Source organism: Otolemur garnettii, unplaced genomic scaffold (genome assembly GCF_000181295.1).
Source record: "Otolemur garnettii isolate 467f Iridium unplaced genomic scaffold, OtoGar3 scaffold00011, whole genome shotgun sequence".
Classification (NCBI taxonomy): Eukaryota; Metazoa; Chordata; class Mammalia; order Primates; family Galagidae; genus Otolemur; species Otolemur garnettii.
In genome coordinates, this window is record NW_003852406.1 from 20,161,086 (window position 1) to 20,176,167 (window position 15,082).

At 39.9% G+C, this 15,082-nt stretch overlaps 1 protein-coding gene across 4 annotated transcripts in view; it reads left to right on the forward strand.

Moving 5' to 3' along the window:
- MAP2K5 (mitogen-activated protein kinase kinase 5) overlaps nucleotides 1-15,082 on the forward strand; it is a 281,458-nt gene that overhangs the window by 187,661 nt on the left and 78,715 nt on the right. For 2 of the 4 annotated variants that reach the window (XM_003784455.3, XM_012801985.2), the window contains exon 17: nucleotides 1,907-1,936. The exons of 1 other annotated variant lie outside the window; for it this stretch is intronic. In XM_003784455.3, coding sequence (XP_003784503.1) covers nucleotides 1,907-1,936 — 30 coding nt within the window. Of the gene's footprint in view, nucleotides 1-1,906; nucleotides 1,937-8,983; nucleotides 9,110-15,082 lie in introns of all 4 variants that reach the window. One more of the 4 variants, XM_023509980.1, reaches the window with a different exon arrangement.

Sequence of the window (15,082 nt, forward strand, 5' to 3'; positions counted from 1 at the left end):
AGTAGCTGGGACTATAGGCACCCACCACAATGCCCAGCTATTTTTTGGTTGCAGTTTGGCCGGGGCCGGGTTTGAACCTGCCACCCTCAGTATGTAGAGCCAGCGCCTTACTCACTGAGCCACAGGCACTGCTAGCCTTTTTTTTTTTTTTAATTGTTGGGGAATTCATTTAGAGTATAAGATACCAGGTTACATTGATTGCATTTATTAGGTAAGGTCGTTCTTACAATTGTGTCCCGCATGCAAAAAGTGTGTCACACACCAAAACCGCCATGAGTATTGGCCCTTGGAAAGTAGTCACTTGTAAGTAAAGTCATGTGGCTTTTTCCTGCTGTGTTGCTATTGCTCAGACTAGTATTAGAACTTTGGAAACCTCAGCACCTTCATGTCTTTCCTTAATAAGTAACAAAATATTTATTATTTGTAGATGACTTGAGTTTGGCTAATATCCATAGTCTACAAATAATTCACATGATCAACAAGATGAGGGGTATAATTTTAAATTCAGGATAAGATTTTATTAGAAATAAGATGAATTAGGTGTTCTGTTACTTGAAATAATTCTAAATATGATTTCCAAAGAGGAGTTGAGAAATGTTTGAGCAGTGTGTCTTTGAAATAAGTGCACCACTTCTCAAAATCTAGAAAGGCAACGTAATATGTTAAGTCACAGTTCTTGGGGTCATTTCTTAGGCTTCCACTTACTGTGTGGGAACAATGTCAGTTGAATCCTAAGATTCTGTCTATAAAGTGGGTTAATGGTCTCTTGGATCCATTATAGCTTTAAAATCACAATACCAGTCTGGGCAACATGGCAAGATGCTGTCTCTACAAAAAATTAAAAAATTTAGCCAAATGTGGTAGAGTACACACAGGAGGTCTTAGCCACTTGGGAGGCTGAGACAAGAGGATTGTTTGAACCCAGGAGTGTGAGATTGCAGTGAGCTATGAATGTGGACACTATGCTCCATCCTGGATGACAGGAAGACCCTGTCTCTATTTTTTAAAAAAAAATTCCTGATGTTATGATTCTACTTTGAAAGTTGTTACAAATACACGTAAATGGTGTTAGGGCCTTAGAAGGACTACATTATGAAGTTGCAAAATTTTGACACAATTTTCTTTAAGTCATGTGTTTGTTAAATTTTATCTTACTACTTTCTATCAAGCCTGTTCCTAGTTGAATTATTTTATTTTTATAGATAAGGATCCAAAGACCAGAATTAAGTCACCTGTACAGAGAAACACAGAACGGTTTCCAAATGAAGCCGAACTGGAAACTCTAAGGACTCGCTTTCCCGTTTTCACTCTTAGAGCTACAGTTCTGGCTTCAGTCTTGAAATGGCCATTTTTCCACTAGTGGTGGCCTTCTTCTAACTATGGAAGAAAATGGATTAAAAAAAAAAAACCAAATGGATAAAAAATGGCACAATTATGAATTTGCAATTTGGTAACATGGTCCATTCCCTGCTTCTTACAGACCTTCGTTTATTCTTGTAACTCAAAACTCCACAGCGCTGTGGGCAAGAAACAATTAAATGTTCCCCTTTTACAAGAGCAAAACAGCTATCATCTCTTTTACATCTCTGTCTAGAAGAAACCGTGGTACATATGTAAATGTGAACAATGCCCATAGAGCTGAGAATATTGCTGAGAAACCACATAAGGGTAATGCTTAGTTATTAAAATTAGACTGTTTTATTAGGGGTGCAACATTGTCCATTGAAAATGTCCATTCTAAATACAGCTCTTAATGTAATTACAGCAATAATTTAGTTTATACATTTGAGGTTGTAAGGTTTTTTATATTTGCTAGATGAATTCTGAAATTTAGTACTTGTCTGTCTTAAGGAGATCTGCCCTGCATGCAAATCTATAACTAGACAAATATTATTTCCTTTCCCAGCTTGCTCTTGGGAGGTTTCCATATCCTCAGGTAAGATTGTTCATTACTGCCGTTTGCCACTGTGACATTCATTCCTATGTATGAAGGTGCAGGGAGCAATTGTGAACATTTGAGCCACATACAAATAAATCTGTCCTGTTAAATTGAAAAGTGATATCTTAAAGGAGTCATTTAGAAGTCTCTATTGATTTTTTGATTTTTTTAAACTCCTGATTTTTTTCCTTTCTTTGTTAAAGGTTGAAAGCGATCATTGTGCTCTTCCTTTGTGTAACATATGAGATGTTTTTTCTTTTCCTGGTCCAGTACCTGTGTATTCATATGAGTATTAGGGTCGAAAGAGAGACCCAGACTTTTCTTGATACGTTTTTTGAGCTTTTGGATTCAAAATTAAAATTTTATTTGAATTAAAGAATTAAGTGAAGAATGAGAGTTTCTAATCTAGGTCATTAATTTTGCTAGATGGGCCCCCAGTTTTATGTGAGCATGATTTTGAATATATTCTTCTTAAAGATTTTGCTCCATTGTATTAGCATTGCTGCCGCTAATGTTTATAATTTCTTCTAGATTTTTATTATTGAAGGGTGCTGGCACTTAAAATATAAAGCTGTTTTGTGGTTTGAAAATGATTCCCCAGTGTGTGGGGGAAATAAGTGAAGTGTCTAGAGGGATGAAAAATGAATGGTTTGACTGTTTTCCTCTGGTTGATGCTCACTGTTTTTCTGGCATCTTGGTCTGTACAGGCCAAAGTGCCTGGAGGCACGTCTGATTTAAAGGTGGTGTTGGTCTCTGCTCTTTAAGCATCTATTAACTTGCTATTATTATGCAAATAAGTGTTGTATTACACATACTAATTTATGCATGGTTAGATTATGCAGATGCATCACAAACATGGTTATTGAATAATAGGATGGGGCTCATTCTCTCTACCGTCTTTATAAGTGGTTTTAAGCAAATTCTCCTGGTACCCATGTGGACATTTAAAGACCCTTCACTCACTGAAAGTCTCTTTTGTATTCTTTTTTTTTCATAGTTAAAGCTATCAGATAAGTGAAAGAGAAATCCTCCTAGTTGTTAGGTTCAAGAGCAGTAGTCTCACTTTTCAAATTTGTGGACTTCTTCGTTTAAACATAATCTTTTCCTTAAAGAGGAAATCTAAAATGTGATCTCTTGGCATGCACGCTAGCTAGCATTTAGTAAGATTTTAGTGTTTACAGCCTTGCTGCTTAGCTCTAGGTAGCCCATCAAATTAAAATCACATTTTCAGGATTTATAGCTCATTAGAATATTTATCTTGGTAAGCCTCTTATTCTGTCAATAATTTTCAAACAATTTGCTGTTTGGCCAATTTGTGCAATCCCCTAAAATTTTGAAAACGAGCAGAACAAACCCTATACGATATATTTCTCAAACGATTCTTTATAGAGAACACGTAAGCAAATGAATAAAATTTCCAAAGATTGAGCATTTGGCAAATGAAGGCTGTGGCCAAATTTAAGGAAACACCATAAACCTTTGCAGCATTATTTTCCTGAATGTAAAGTATACATTTGATCAAAACTGGAAAATTCTAATACTATGCTGAACTCCCTAGTTAGCAATGACCTTTATGCCAGAGTAGAGGGAAAACTGTATTAATTGAATGATGATAGAATGTTGTCACCAAATTCATACTTTTATCTGTTCCCCAGGTCTTTCAACAGAAGTTTCTATGCTTCATTGCTAGAATAGTGACTTTTGGTAGAGTTGGTGTTTCCTTTACAGTCTTTGTATTGTAGCGTGAAGGTTGGGAAAGGATATTTTTAAAATACCTTTCCTCCTTCATTTTCCCCTCAAATAAAGCACATGAAGAAGAAAAATGTATATTTTTATACTATCACAGAGACTGGATTATGGCCTGTTATCTCATTTGTACTCATAGCCACTTCATGAGATAGCCTCCCCTCATAAATTGGGCAGAAAAATGGCTGATTTAGTCACTGTTAAACTGCAGCTGGTTTGGTTTCATTGACTCCCAAGTGAGGTAGGCAGGCGTGAATCATAGAGTCTCAGGTTAGAAGGGATTGTAGATGTTATCAAGTCAAACTTCTCTACAAGGTCTCTGAAAAGCAAATATCCACACTGCTTGACTACCTCTAGTAACAGGAAACTCACTACTTTACAAAGCAGCCTTAGAGTCAAAGCTGTGTTCTGTTTACTCCACTGAAGACTACCTTCCTAATCCTACTTAGCCACTAGTTTGGTCCTTGAACACATGAAGTCTTTTCATATATCCTTAAGATGACACTGTTCTGAATCCCTATTTCCAGAGCTGGGGACAGTGCCTGAGAATTGGTGCTGTGAACCCAAAGTCGTATTAGGCCACCAAACTTAAGACTGACCTAACGGAAAGAACTCTGGATCAGGAGCCAGAGACTAGTATTAAAACTCAGCTCTGCCACCGGCCTTCATTCTTGCTTTGTAACTCCTTGAGGCCTTAGTTTCCTCATCTCTAAAATGAAGATCTTGATAACCTTCCTCTCCTATCTGTTCCAAACGAGACTATGGATATAAAACTACTTAGAAAAGTACAAAGGGACTCGGTGCCTGTAGCTCAAGTGGCTAAGACACCAGTCACATACACCAGAGCTGGCAGGTTTGAATCCAGCCACGGCCCACCAAACAATAATGACAGCTGCAACCAAAAAATAGCCAGGTGTTGTGGTGGGTGCCTGTAGTTCCAGCTACTTGGGAGGCTGAGGCAAGAGAATCGTTTAAGCCCAGGAGTTGGAGGTTGCTGTGAGCTGTGATGCCACGGCACTCTACCTAGGGCGACAGCTTGAGGTTCTGTCTCAAAAAAAAGAAGAAAAGAAAAGTACCAAGGGGGGCGGCACCTGTGGCTCAAAGGAGTAGGGTGCTGGCTCCATATACTGGAGGTAGCGGGTTCAAACCTGGCCCCAGCCAAAACTGCAAAAACGAAAGTACAAATGGCCAGGCTGCAGCACAAAACAGAATTTTCATATACTGACTGAAGGTTGCACAGGAATGTTCTTAGCAACCTGCCACCCACAACTGGAGCAGAGCACAAAAAGAGCAGGGGGTAAAGCTGGGAGACTTGTTCCCTCAGCTCAGCAGCAGCGCTGATGACAAGAACATCATTAGCAGCCCCTCCTTCTGATGGTGACACAGTGTGTATCCAGTTGGGACACAGGTGGGGGAGGGGTGTGGGGAGGATGTTAGGGAAAGCCAGTCACTTGGGACCAACGTAAAGGTTAAAGGGCCAGGGTCTTGTTGAGATCATGTTTGTCGAGGTAATCATTCTATATGAAATTCATTCTTTTGTGGGTCAGGTGTTTGTTATTTGAAAGCACTGACTATTGTAGTTTCCTTTAGGCCTTAGGCTTGAATAGCCTCCTTGGCGTGCAGTTTGGAATTGTATAGGAAAAAAGGTTAGGAGCTACTATAAATGTGCATTCTTATTCTATGGCTTGTATGAAGAGCAGTGGTGTCTTGGAGTTATCTGGCACCTTTTGCACATAGAGCTCCAGAGCACTTTTTGGTATCTGAATGAGGCTGTGCATTCCACCTATAGGGACTATTATTTCCAGCCTCCAGATGAGTAGACTGAGGCCCAGAGAGATGAGACACTTTGCCTTAGGCAGGAATGGGTATAGTTGGGTCTTGACCCATAGGCAGTTAAACCAAATGCCTAGCTCTGCAACCTCTTAATTTGGCTGGCTCTTCATACCCCCACTTACCTTCCCACTCAGTCCCATCAACCCCTTCTTCTAGTTTGCCTTCTCTGCCCTAGGGAGGCCTCTTGTACAGACAGGAAGTGTTGAGCACCAGAGGGTCGTGCCATTGTAGATGATTACAGGACCATTCCCTAGAGCCCTTTTGCTTTTCTTAACGTGTGTTTAGCAGAGTGACAGGGAATCCAAAGGGCCCCAGAACCCTTACTGACCTCAGTGCCATTAAATTTTGGGTGCCTGGGAAGCATATTATATAGTAGGAAATTAAAGTTTTTAAAATTGCGTTTTAAACACCTTCCAAACAGTGCCTCAATTTCTTGAACAATTTAGCTTTAATAAAGATGGAAAGATGTGCAGGTCTGGACAAGGACTGGAGCTGCGTATAGTTAATCATGTAGATTCAAATTCAGTTGACTTATTAGATAAAAAACATGATGGTGGGCAATGATTTGTTTAATGACACCATAATTTAGGAGAAATGAAAAGGATTGCCTGCTAAAAAATTGTCATCCTTCATTCAAACTTTACAGCAGCGCCCTGCATTAGGATGATAGTAAATCCATTAAGGAGACTTCTCAGGGGAGGCATCAGCTCTGGTGTTAGAAATTTGGTAAGCAAGATGCCACAGGAAAGTGAAGATAATACAAACCCAAATGTATTTAAAGTACTTTTGCATGTATAAAAATATTGTTCTTCTTTTGGCTACAATTCCTGATCTTGGTTAATAAATTACATAAAAATGACCTGAAGTTAAAAAAGGGAAAAAATCTGAGCAAATAATGCCCCTGGTATTGTAAAGCTTTGAATGTTTTCACACCCCATTAATTTATTACTTCTCTTTCTTCATCTTTAAATTTCATTTTTTTTTTCAAAAATTCCGACTCCCCGCTGCTGCAGTGATTTTCATCTTGTTGTTAATTTTCCCTGCTCCATATGGAGCTCCAGACATTTCACCTGGAGGCTGTACTAGATTTTGCTGTAGTGATCGTACTTCCGGAGGCCAAAACTGTCATTTAGGGTTCCTGGTGCATCTGTCTGCGCCAGGCTTTTCACTGGCATGGGAGAGTGTGAATAACAAATTGGATGCACCTGAGATTCAGATGATTAGTGTGTTTTGTGAATCTCCACGACTTGTAAGCAGATAGCTTGGGGGTGGGGGGTGTTGAATTCACTGTGAGTGAATCTGTACTCACACCTTACATTTGGGGCTTTGCAAGGGAAGTGCAAACATCCTAGGCAGTATGAGTGCAGAGAGAGTAACAAATATTTCATCCTGCCTTGTCATTGATTAGAAAAGAGCCTTTAATTTCATTTCACCCCATGTTGTGATTAATTTGCATTCTTTGTCAGAAGTTAATGGAGTTTTTTATGGTTCACTCTGAAATCCTTGAAGACATCAGACTTGATCTGATGTTTATACAACCGCCAGCGGAATTTTTTCATTTGATTGATGGCAAGCTTGATGTTATTCCAAACGGCTTTTTAAGCTGTTTTTAAGAATTATTTGAATAAAATGCAAGCAAGATATTGTTGTAACGATCACGATTATCTGTTAAAAATCTGTTTCAAATAAAGATGATAAGTAGTAAAAAAGGATCAAAAAGATAAGAGAAACCGTGTATAGTAATGTTATTTGTTAAAAACACATAAGAATAGCATTCAAATAAATTATTGCAGTACATAGAGATCATTTTATCTATAAAAAACGCCATATTTGGCCAAAATAATAATTAAGAAAAATGAAAGTCAGAATCTTTAGGATTAGAAACTTTTACCACCAATTGGCTAATTCTCATTTATTCTGCCAGCTTTTGCCACCAGTGTACGAAATTGAGATCTCCTGTTCTTAACTTAAGGAGACAGAACTGTCAGGCCTGTTAGCTGAACAAAATGATGACATATTACTTCTCTCAATAAAGAGGCATTCTTAAATCCCATACAAGTTAAACATACATAGATAATAGGTTTTAAGTGAAAGATGTTTATTCTTTGCTGTGTGAGAACTGCCCTTCACTACAAGATAGTACAGAAATGAAAACATCCTATTGTTAACACCAGGATGCCCCAGTCATTCATGAGTAAGAGATGTGTGTGTTCAGCCCTATGCACTGTATGTCAAAGTATGAGAGGAGCTGTAGGTGGCATTTGCTTCGGAACCCCCCCACCTAACCAAGGAAATAGGTTTTGCAAATGCTTTTTGATTACTGATAACATTTGTTTGATTGGGGGGCTTTGCCTTGCTTCAGCAGGTTCTTGCTTCTGTGATTGTTGCTAGTGAGACTTACTCATAGGTCAAAAAGCTACTTACCCGAGTACTTTCATTTAAAACAGGTTAATTTATTTGCTGTATCTGAAAGTTTGCTAAATAATTGGATGGTTTTAATTGAAGTTCCTGCCTTCTGATCCTTATATTAACATGATCTAAGGTCCTTTTTATTATATGCAATCCATATTATTGACCAGATTTGCCCTGTTTTCATTTAAATGTAAGCAGCTTGTCAAGGAGAACATATTTGTTTAACTTGGCTTGGAAACCTGCTATTTTAATGTGTTTTGTTTTTTCAATTGGCAGACTGTCTTTTAAACATTTATTTTGTAGTAATAAATTGTGCTTTGGGTAGAGTATTTGTTTCATAATAGAGTAGAAAGCATATGTTCTAAAAACTATTTAAAAACATTAAACACTTTTCAAATGCTAATGTAGAAATACTTGAGTTTTTTAACTTAATTTTGTTTGTGTTTTAAAAGCCTGTGGTATATTGTTACTAATCCTAAAGTTGATTATTTAATATTGTCTTATAGTCTATCTTAAATTGAGACCATAGTTATCATAATCTTATTTATATGTACTCATCATACTTAGAACTGCAAAATACCTAAAAAGTTTGCCCTCTTTTAAAAGAGGTGTTTAGAATCTGTCCTTTGTTATATAAACTTTTTAAAGTTTAGGACATTAAGGATTTCAGTAAATTTTAAATGTCCAATTTTTATGTGAGGTCTCTTATCAAAGAAAAAAAGCAGTTAGTAATCATCCCCAAGCTTTACTTATCTTTAACTGGCAAAATTTAAAGGAACAACATACATGTAGTTTTCTCCTTGAACAGATTGCTAACCTGTGTGTTTTGTTTTTGTTCTTACTATTTAGGATATAGATGTTAAAGTATTTTTGTATTTCAAGCCATACAATCAGCTTTATATTCTACAAAACACAGAGGCAAACCTTAAGTAACATGAAGATGTTCACTTATACACATTTGCTGCTTCTCAGGAATTTTAGATTGCAAATGTCAAATTCTTCTCACAGTATCCATGAAATACTTATCAAGAGGTCTTGGTCTTACAATTTTAGGATATGCCAAAAGCAGGAGATGGGTTCCTAGTATGTCCTAGTGTGTGGAAATGGAAGAGAAATCATCCCCAAACTGTGGGGGGAAATGTGAAATTTTCTGTTAAATTACTTATTACTTCACATGAGGTATGTATACTTAGCCCTGTCTTATTTTAAAGTTCTAACCTTACATTGGTTTTTATAGCGTCTTTTCAATTTAATTCAACATTTATTTGTCATTTGGTCCCTCCTCAGTGCCTGGCACTGTGCCACACATTAGCAACACAGAAATGAAACAGATGTGGTCCAGGTTCTCAAAGAGTCCAGTCCCGTGGGAGATCAAAACGAAACAAAACACAAAAAATGGCAATTGATACCCTCCTGGAGGTGGGCAGTCTGTCCTGGAGAGGAAAAGGAAGTGTCCAGAAAGCCAAGAAGGTTTCATAGAGTGGATAGATGATGCTTGGGCTGAGGCTCTGAGGCTAGAAAGATGGGAAAGGGTATTCTAGGCACTCAGGTCAACAGAAATTTATCTGGTATAAGATAAAGGCCTATTTGTCTAATAGCCATCAAAAAAAGAAAAAAGATAAAGGCCTAAAACAGCGTGTTGTATTCAGTATCCTTCTAGTACTTTACCTGAAACTAGTATTTGTACTTGTACTTCTCTAACAGTTTAGCAGTCCCCCTAGGTGACTTTTCTGGAGGGAAGGAAGAGGGAAAGGGCAGAATGGTAGAGGAGGGAGGTGGGTTTTGTCGGGATGGAGATGGCAAGTGTAGCAGGGACCAAATAAGAGAAATTGGATTTGAGGATTTCTTGAGTCCCTTCGTGATGACCAGGAGCCAATCTGAGGTTGAAAGTCACTGGCTCATTGGCATCCACGTTAAAAAGGGGACAGACCTGGCCGAGCTTTGTTTGAGCACAGACTCAGAGAGTCTGAAGATCTCTCTACCCCTGAGGGCATTGGCACATTTCTATAGGAAGTTCCCTAATGCCCTATGAATTTGACGTGACACATCACAGGACATTATTTAGACTGCTAGGGAGGAACTGTCAAATGATCAAATGAGTGCACTTTGAAAAATATAGGATGGTGAACAAGAGTAAGGTAATATTAGTATTATTTATATTTCTAGAAACTACTTTAGGGATTTACCAGTGTAACTCTGAAAATATATGACCATGTCTCACACCAGGTAAGACTAAAATGAATTACTTTTCTGATCCCACAAGAGCCTTCCTTTATAGTCTTTCTTCTTTGAGTTACAATTTATCATTCGCAATCACGATTGTATAATAATATATAGAATGACATACAGAATCTAGTCATTTTTAGTTCAGTAACTGGGAAATGTGTTTCTTCTGCAATTTTTAAATAGTCGGTTTAGCTCAGAAATAAAATCAAAGGTTAAAGTAATGAACCTGATAGCCAGTCTGGCTTTCAAGTGATGGTCCTCTTAGGCGCTGTGGTCCAGGAGACCTTCCACTTTCCCATCTTTGGTTTTATTGGTAGAGCCTGTTACTTCACGGAATCCTGATTTCAGGATGTGAAGAGGTCTTACAATGATGTAGTTCAACTCTTTTATGTTACAGAGGAGGAAATGGGAGTCCACTGCATTAAATGTCATTTACAATTACTGAGTATTCAACAACAAGATCAGACCATCTCCCACTTCCAGTGCAGGGTCTTTTCACTCTAGCGGGATGGTGGAGAGAGAAAGTGAGATGAGGCACCCAGAGGTTTTGAACCTGAATGGCCGTCTTTATTTTATACACCCATCCACTCAAGTATTACCTCCAACTGGTGTGTCTGCAGAGATGGAAATTACTGTCCCAGGATGCCCTGTGCCTGCCAGGTAATTGCTGAGTAGATATGGATCCCTGGGGGGAAAGTGGTCCTCAATGGCAGTAGTAGTAGCAGCCACAGACAAAGACATCAACTTTTATTATACTCCAGTGTTTTCCTTAACACCACTCAGTATAGAAAACTTGGGTAGATTTGGGGCTAGGGGCTCATTGGCATCCAAGTTAAAAAGGGGACAGACCTGGCCGAGCTTTGTTTGAGCACAGATTACTTTTTAGATGTTTAACAGTTTGGGATTAATGCCTGTGGCATTTGGGAATTCTTCCTCAACTAAAATGTTAATGATGCTAAGAACCCAACCCTCTTTAGTGCCAATAAAACAGACAAGCTAAGTTCATTGAAAAATCAATGAGTTGCCTAAAAGGAGCAAAGAGCTGATTCGATTTAGGACTGGAGATTGCCAGGACACACCAGGTGGAAAGAGGGTCCTAGGGACTGCTAGGAGGGAGGAAAGGAGGCAGTTGTCTGTTTATGCACAGAGCTAATGTGTCATCTTAAAGGAATTGTGGGAAACTGAGGCAGCCAGTTAAAAGTATGGACTCTGTTAAGTCTGCAGGTGGTGACCACAATGAGGACAAGGGAAGAACAGCTGGGGAGGGGAATAGTCTTATGAGAGAAGAAGCTGTTGGCCTATAAGGTCCTAAGAGAAAAGACCAAAGGGAGCAAAGAAGCTTGTCTTGTTTTATTTTTCATTCAGAAACAGGTTGCAGAGAGCACCCTTTTGGGCATGAGGAAACCTTGACTCTGGACTGGTTGGTAAAATACTGTAAACAAAAGAAGGTTCCTGACCAAAGCCCTCCTTCCAACCCTTGTTTTTGGACAGCCCTATGTCTTCTTGGTAGCCAGACAGCTGGAAGCATTCAGTGACTCAGGGCAGAAGGGCTGGGAGGCAGCAAAGGACATGCCTGACAAGCGACAAACTGAATCACTGACAGTGTATGGTTTCCACCCAGACACACACAGCTGAGTTCTAGACCTGACCTTTCTTTTTAGACCTTAGTCTCCTCATCTGGAAAATAATGGAGGTGCCTTAGATTAGTGATTTGATAATTTGGGAAGACCCCCAACAAAGAGTAGGTGGGAATCCACCCAGGTGTGTGTGTACACGCAACCACAAGGGCAGCTCTGCATCCATCTGGTAATTTTTAAATGTGTCTAAATAGTATCTTGCTTAAACTACGTGTTACATGTTAAACAGAGTCTGAAAAATGCTGAACTAGGCATTTCTGTGACTCCTTTCATCTTGTATAAGCACCTGCCTCCCCCTTTCTAATTCTGCAGACATCCTTTCACCACCATGTCCCCCCAAGTGTTCCTTGGAGTTTATTCAAACCTGATTTTACCTATATCAAAATATGGCAGATGGTGGGCCAGGCACAGTGGCTCATGCCTATAATAATGGCACTCCGGGAGGTCAAGGCAGGTGGATTGCATGAACTCCAGGTTCAAGACCGGCCTGAGCAAGAGCAAGGCACCGCTTCTAAAAATAGCCAGGTGTTGTGGTGGGCCAGCTACTCGGGAGGCTGAGATAAGAAAATTGCTTGAGCCCAAGAGTTGGAGTTTGCTGTGAGCTGTGATGCAATGGCACTCTACCAAGGGTGACAAAGTGAGACTGTCTTAAAAAAGAAAAAGCAGATGTGAGCTAAAACTCTGAAACAAAAGTTAACTTTGTCTAGTTAATAAATACATTTATTTCATATATGTAATTTTATACACACATAGAAAGAGAGAGGCTCACAGCCAAGAATAGTTCATTCTTGATCCATTGCTTCTTTTCTTTAAATCTATTTTAAAGTTCATTTACAGTCAAACCAGTAAGATGCATTTTTTTTTTAAGACAGTTTCACTATGTTGCCCTTGGTAGAGTACTGTGGCGTCACAGCTCACAGCAATCTCAAGCTCTTGGGTTTAAGTGATTCTCTTGCCTCAGCCTCCCAAGTAGTTGGGACTACAGGTGCCCACCACAATACCCAGCTATTTTTTGGTTGTAGTTGTCATTGCATTGTTGTTTGGCAGGCCCGGGCTGGGTTCAAACCCACCAGCTCTGGTGTATGTGGCTGGCTCCCTAGCTGCACAGCTACAGGTGCCAGCCAAGACACATGTTAATTAACAAGATTATGTGCAACTACATTTCAAGATTCTTTCCTTCCTCATCCCATATTGGCTGTAACTGCAATGATCTTAAAGTCTTAGAAGACTACACAGCGTTGTAGTCAACTACAAAAATATCATGGTTAAAAAGAAGAAGAAAACCAGTGGATATATGGAGTCTAAAGCCCATGAAGCAGCCTTCCTTAAAATGCCAAGAAATACCACCATGGGGAGGAGAAAAGGGGAAGGTGTCTTAGAAATCTAAAGAACCCTGAGGGAACAAAGCAAATTGTTCAAATGCTGAGTGACTCCTGTTTTCCCAGCAACTTGAGAGGCTGAGGCAAGAGAATCACTTAAGCCCAAGAGTTTGAGGTTGCTGTGAGCTGAGACAGCACAGCACTCAACCGAGGGCTACGTAGTGAAACTCTGCCTCAAAGAAAAAGAAAATGCTGAGTGACATTTATGGGACAGTACAAATGCCCCTTGCTTAAACCTTAGCCGTTCCACTGTTTCAGGGACCTTAAATAAGTCATTCATTTTTGTGGAGTGGAAAGGTTTAATCCATCTTTTGGGTCCCAGAGTCTAGTACAGTGCCTGGCATAGAATAAGTTCTTGATAAACATATATGAATCAGTGGAGTTGGTTTTTAGTCCAAGTTTACTTTTCACGTGTTGGTGAAGCAAATTTTACCATCAGGAGGAACCAAGAACACATGTCTTGAGGCACTAAATTAATGTTTTGTCCCCTTTCTTTGCTTCTGTGTCCCATTCTTCCACTGTTCCCTGCTAACATTAATGTCAGAGGATACATACTTCTCAGGAGGTGTGATATTGTCTTCAGACATTTGAGGACTCTCCTGTCAAAGAAAATGTACTGAAGTTGTACTGTCAGGAGGCACAACTGGGCAAGGGACAGAAGGGACAGTCTGAAGACAGGAAGTCCTCAGCACCAGGTGAATTCAAATTCAGACAGAAGTCCCAATGGCAGGGGTGTGATGAGGGAGGGATTCAGTGATGACATATGAGGGGGCCTAGGTTGTATTAAAAAATAAAGATCTTTGACTCCATGAGTCAAGAGTCTGTGAGTCTGTGACTCCACTTGAGTGCTAGGCAGGCCTCTCCTCAGTCAAACAAATAAAAGGAGAGAAGACACAGATAGAAACTTCTTCAGACTGGTCCAGATTCTGTAGTTGGTTTCATCATCCACACATTTGGACTCTCAAATAAAACATACAAGGAATAGAATACTGGAAAAAAATATTCTTTTCAGTCCTGCAAGATTTATATACCTATCTGTTCCCTCTCAGTTGAGCTGTGCGATATGACTGTCAAAAAAGTGAATGTACTTTTAGCTTCCATGAGTTTCTGCTGTGTAACACGTGGTGCCCAGAACAAGGTGCTGTAAGCCAGTCATCCAAGGTATGTGTTCAGGTGTGGGTGTCACACTGGATGAGGATCATGCACATACGGAAACATCAGAGAGAGGTGACTGCAAAGGTGGAGAATGTGAAACCATGCCTGGGTCCTGCAGGCAGCTTTCAAGTTCAGGGAACCAAAATCTCAGCTCAAAGGAGCCTTTGCCATAGGGGAAATTATTGGATTGTGTGACTGAAAAGACGAGTCTTGCTGGTTTGAGGTAGAACTTGATCTGGCATGTCATTTTGGGCTGTCTGCTTAATATGTGGCTCCCTTCACAGACCAGGAATGGCTGTTGAGGTTCCGGGAGCAACCCAGGTCCTGAGGGGCAAAGCAAGTCTCTCTTCCCCACAAGCAACCAAAGGCTTCAGTTGATGGGGCCAGTTTAACTCCCTGTGCCCATGGGATTTAAATGGTGTCACACCTTCAAGCTGGGCTGGGGGAGGGGAGAAGGAAAGAAGGCAATCAGAAGAGCAGCCAGCTGATCATGAGGAGGAAAACATTGTGGAGACTTAATCACTTTCTTCCAATACGTAAAACTCCTTAGACTTCTTGCCACAGCTCCGGATCATGAGTACATCTTATTGGAAGATGTATTTGGACTCAAAGTAAGGAAGAACTTTTTTTTTTTTTTTTTTGAGACAGAACCTCAAGTGATCCCCCTGGGTGGAGTGCCGTGGCATCACAGCTCACAGCAACCTCCAACTCCTGGGCTCAAGCGAGTCTCCTGCCTCAGCCTCCCAAGTAGCTGG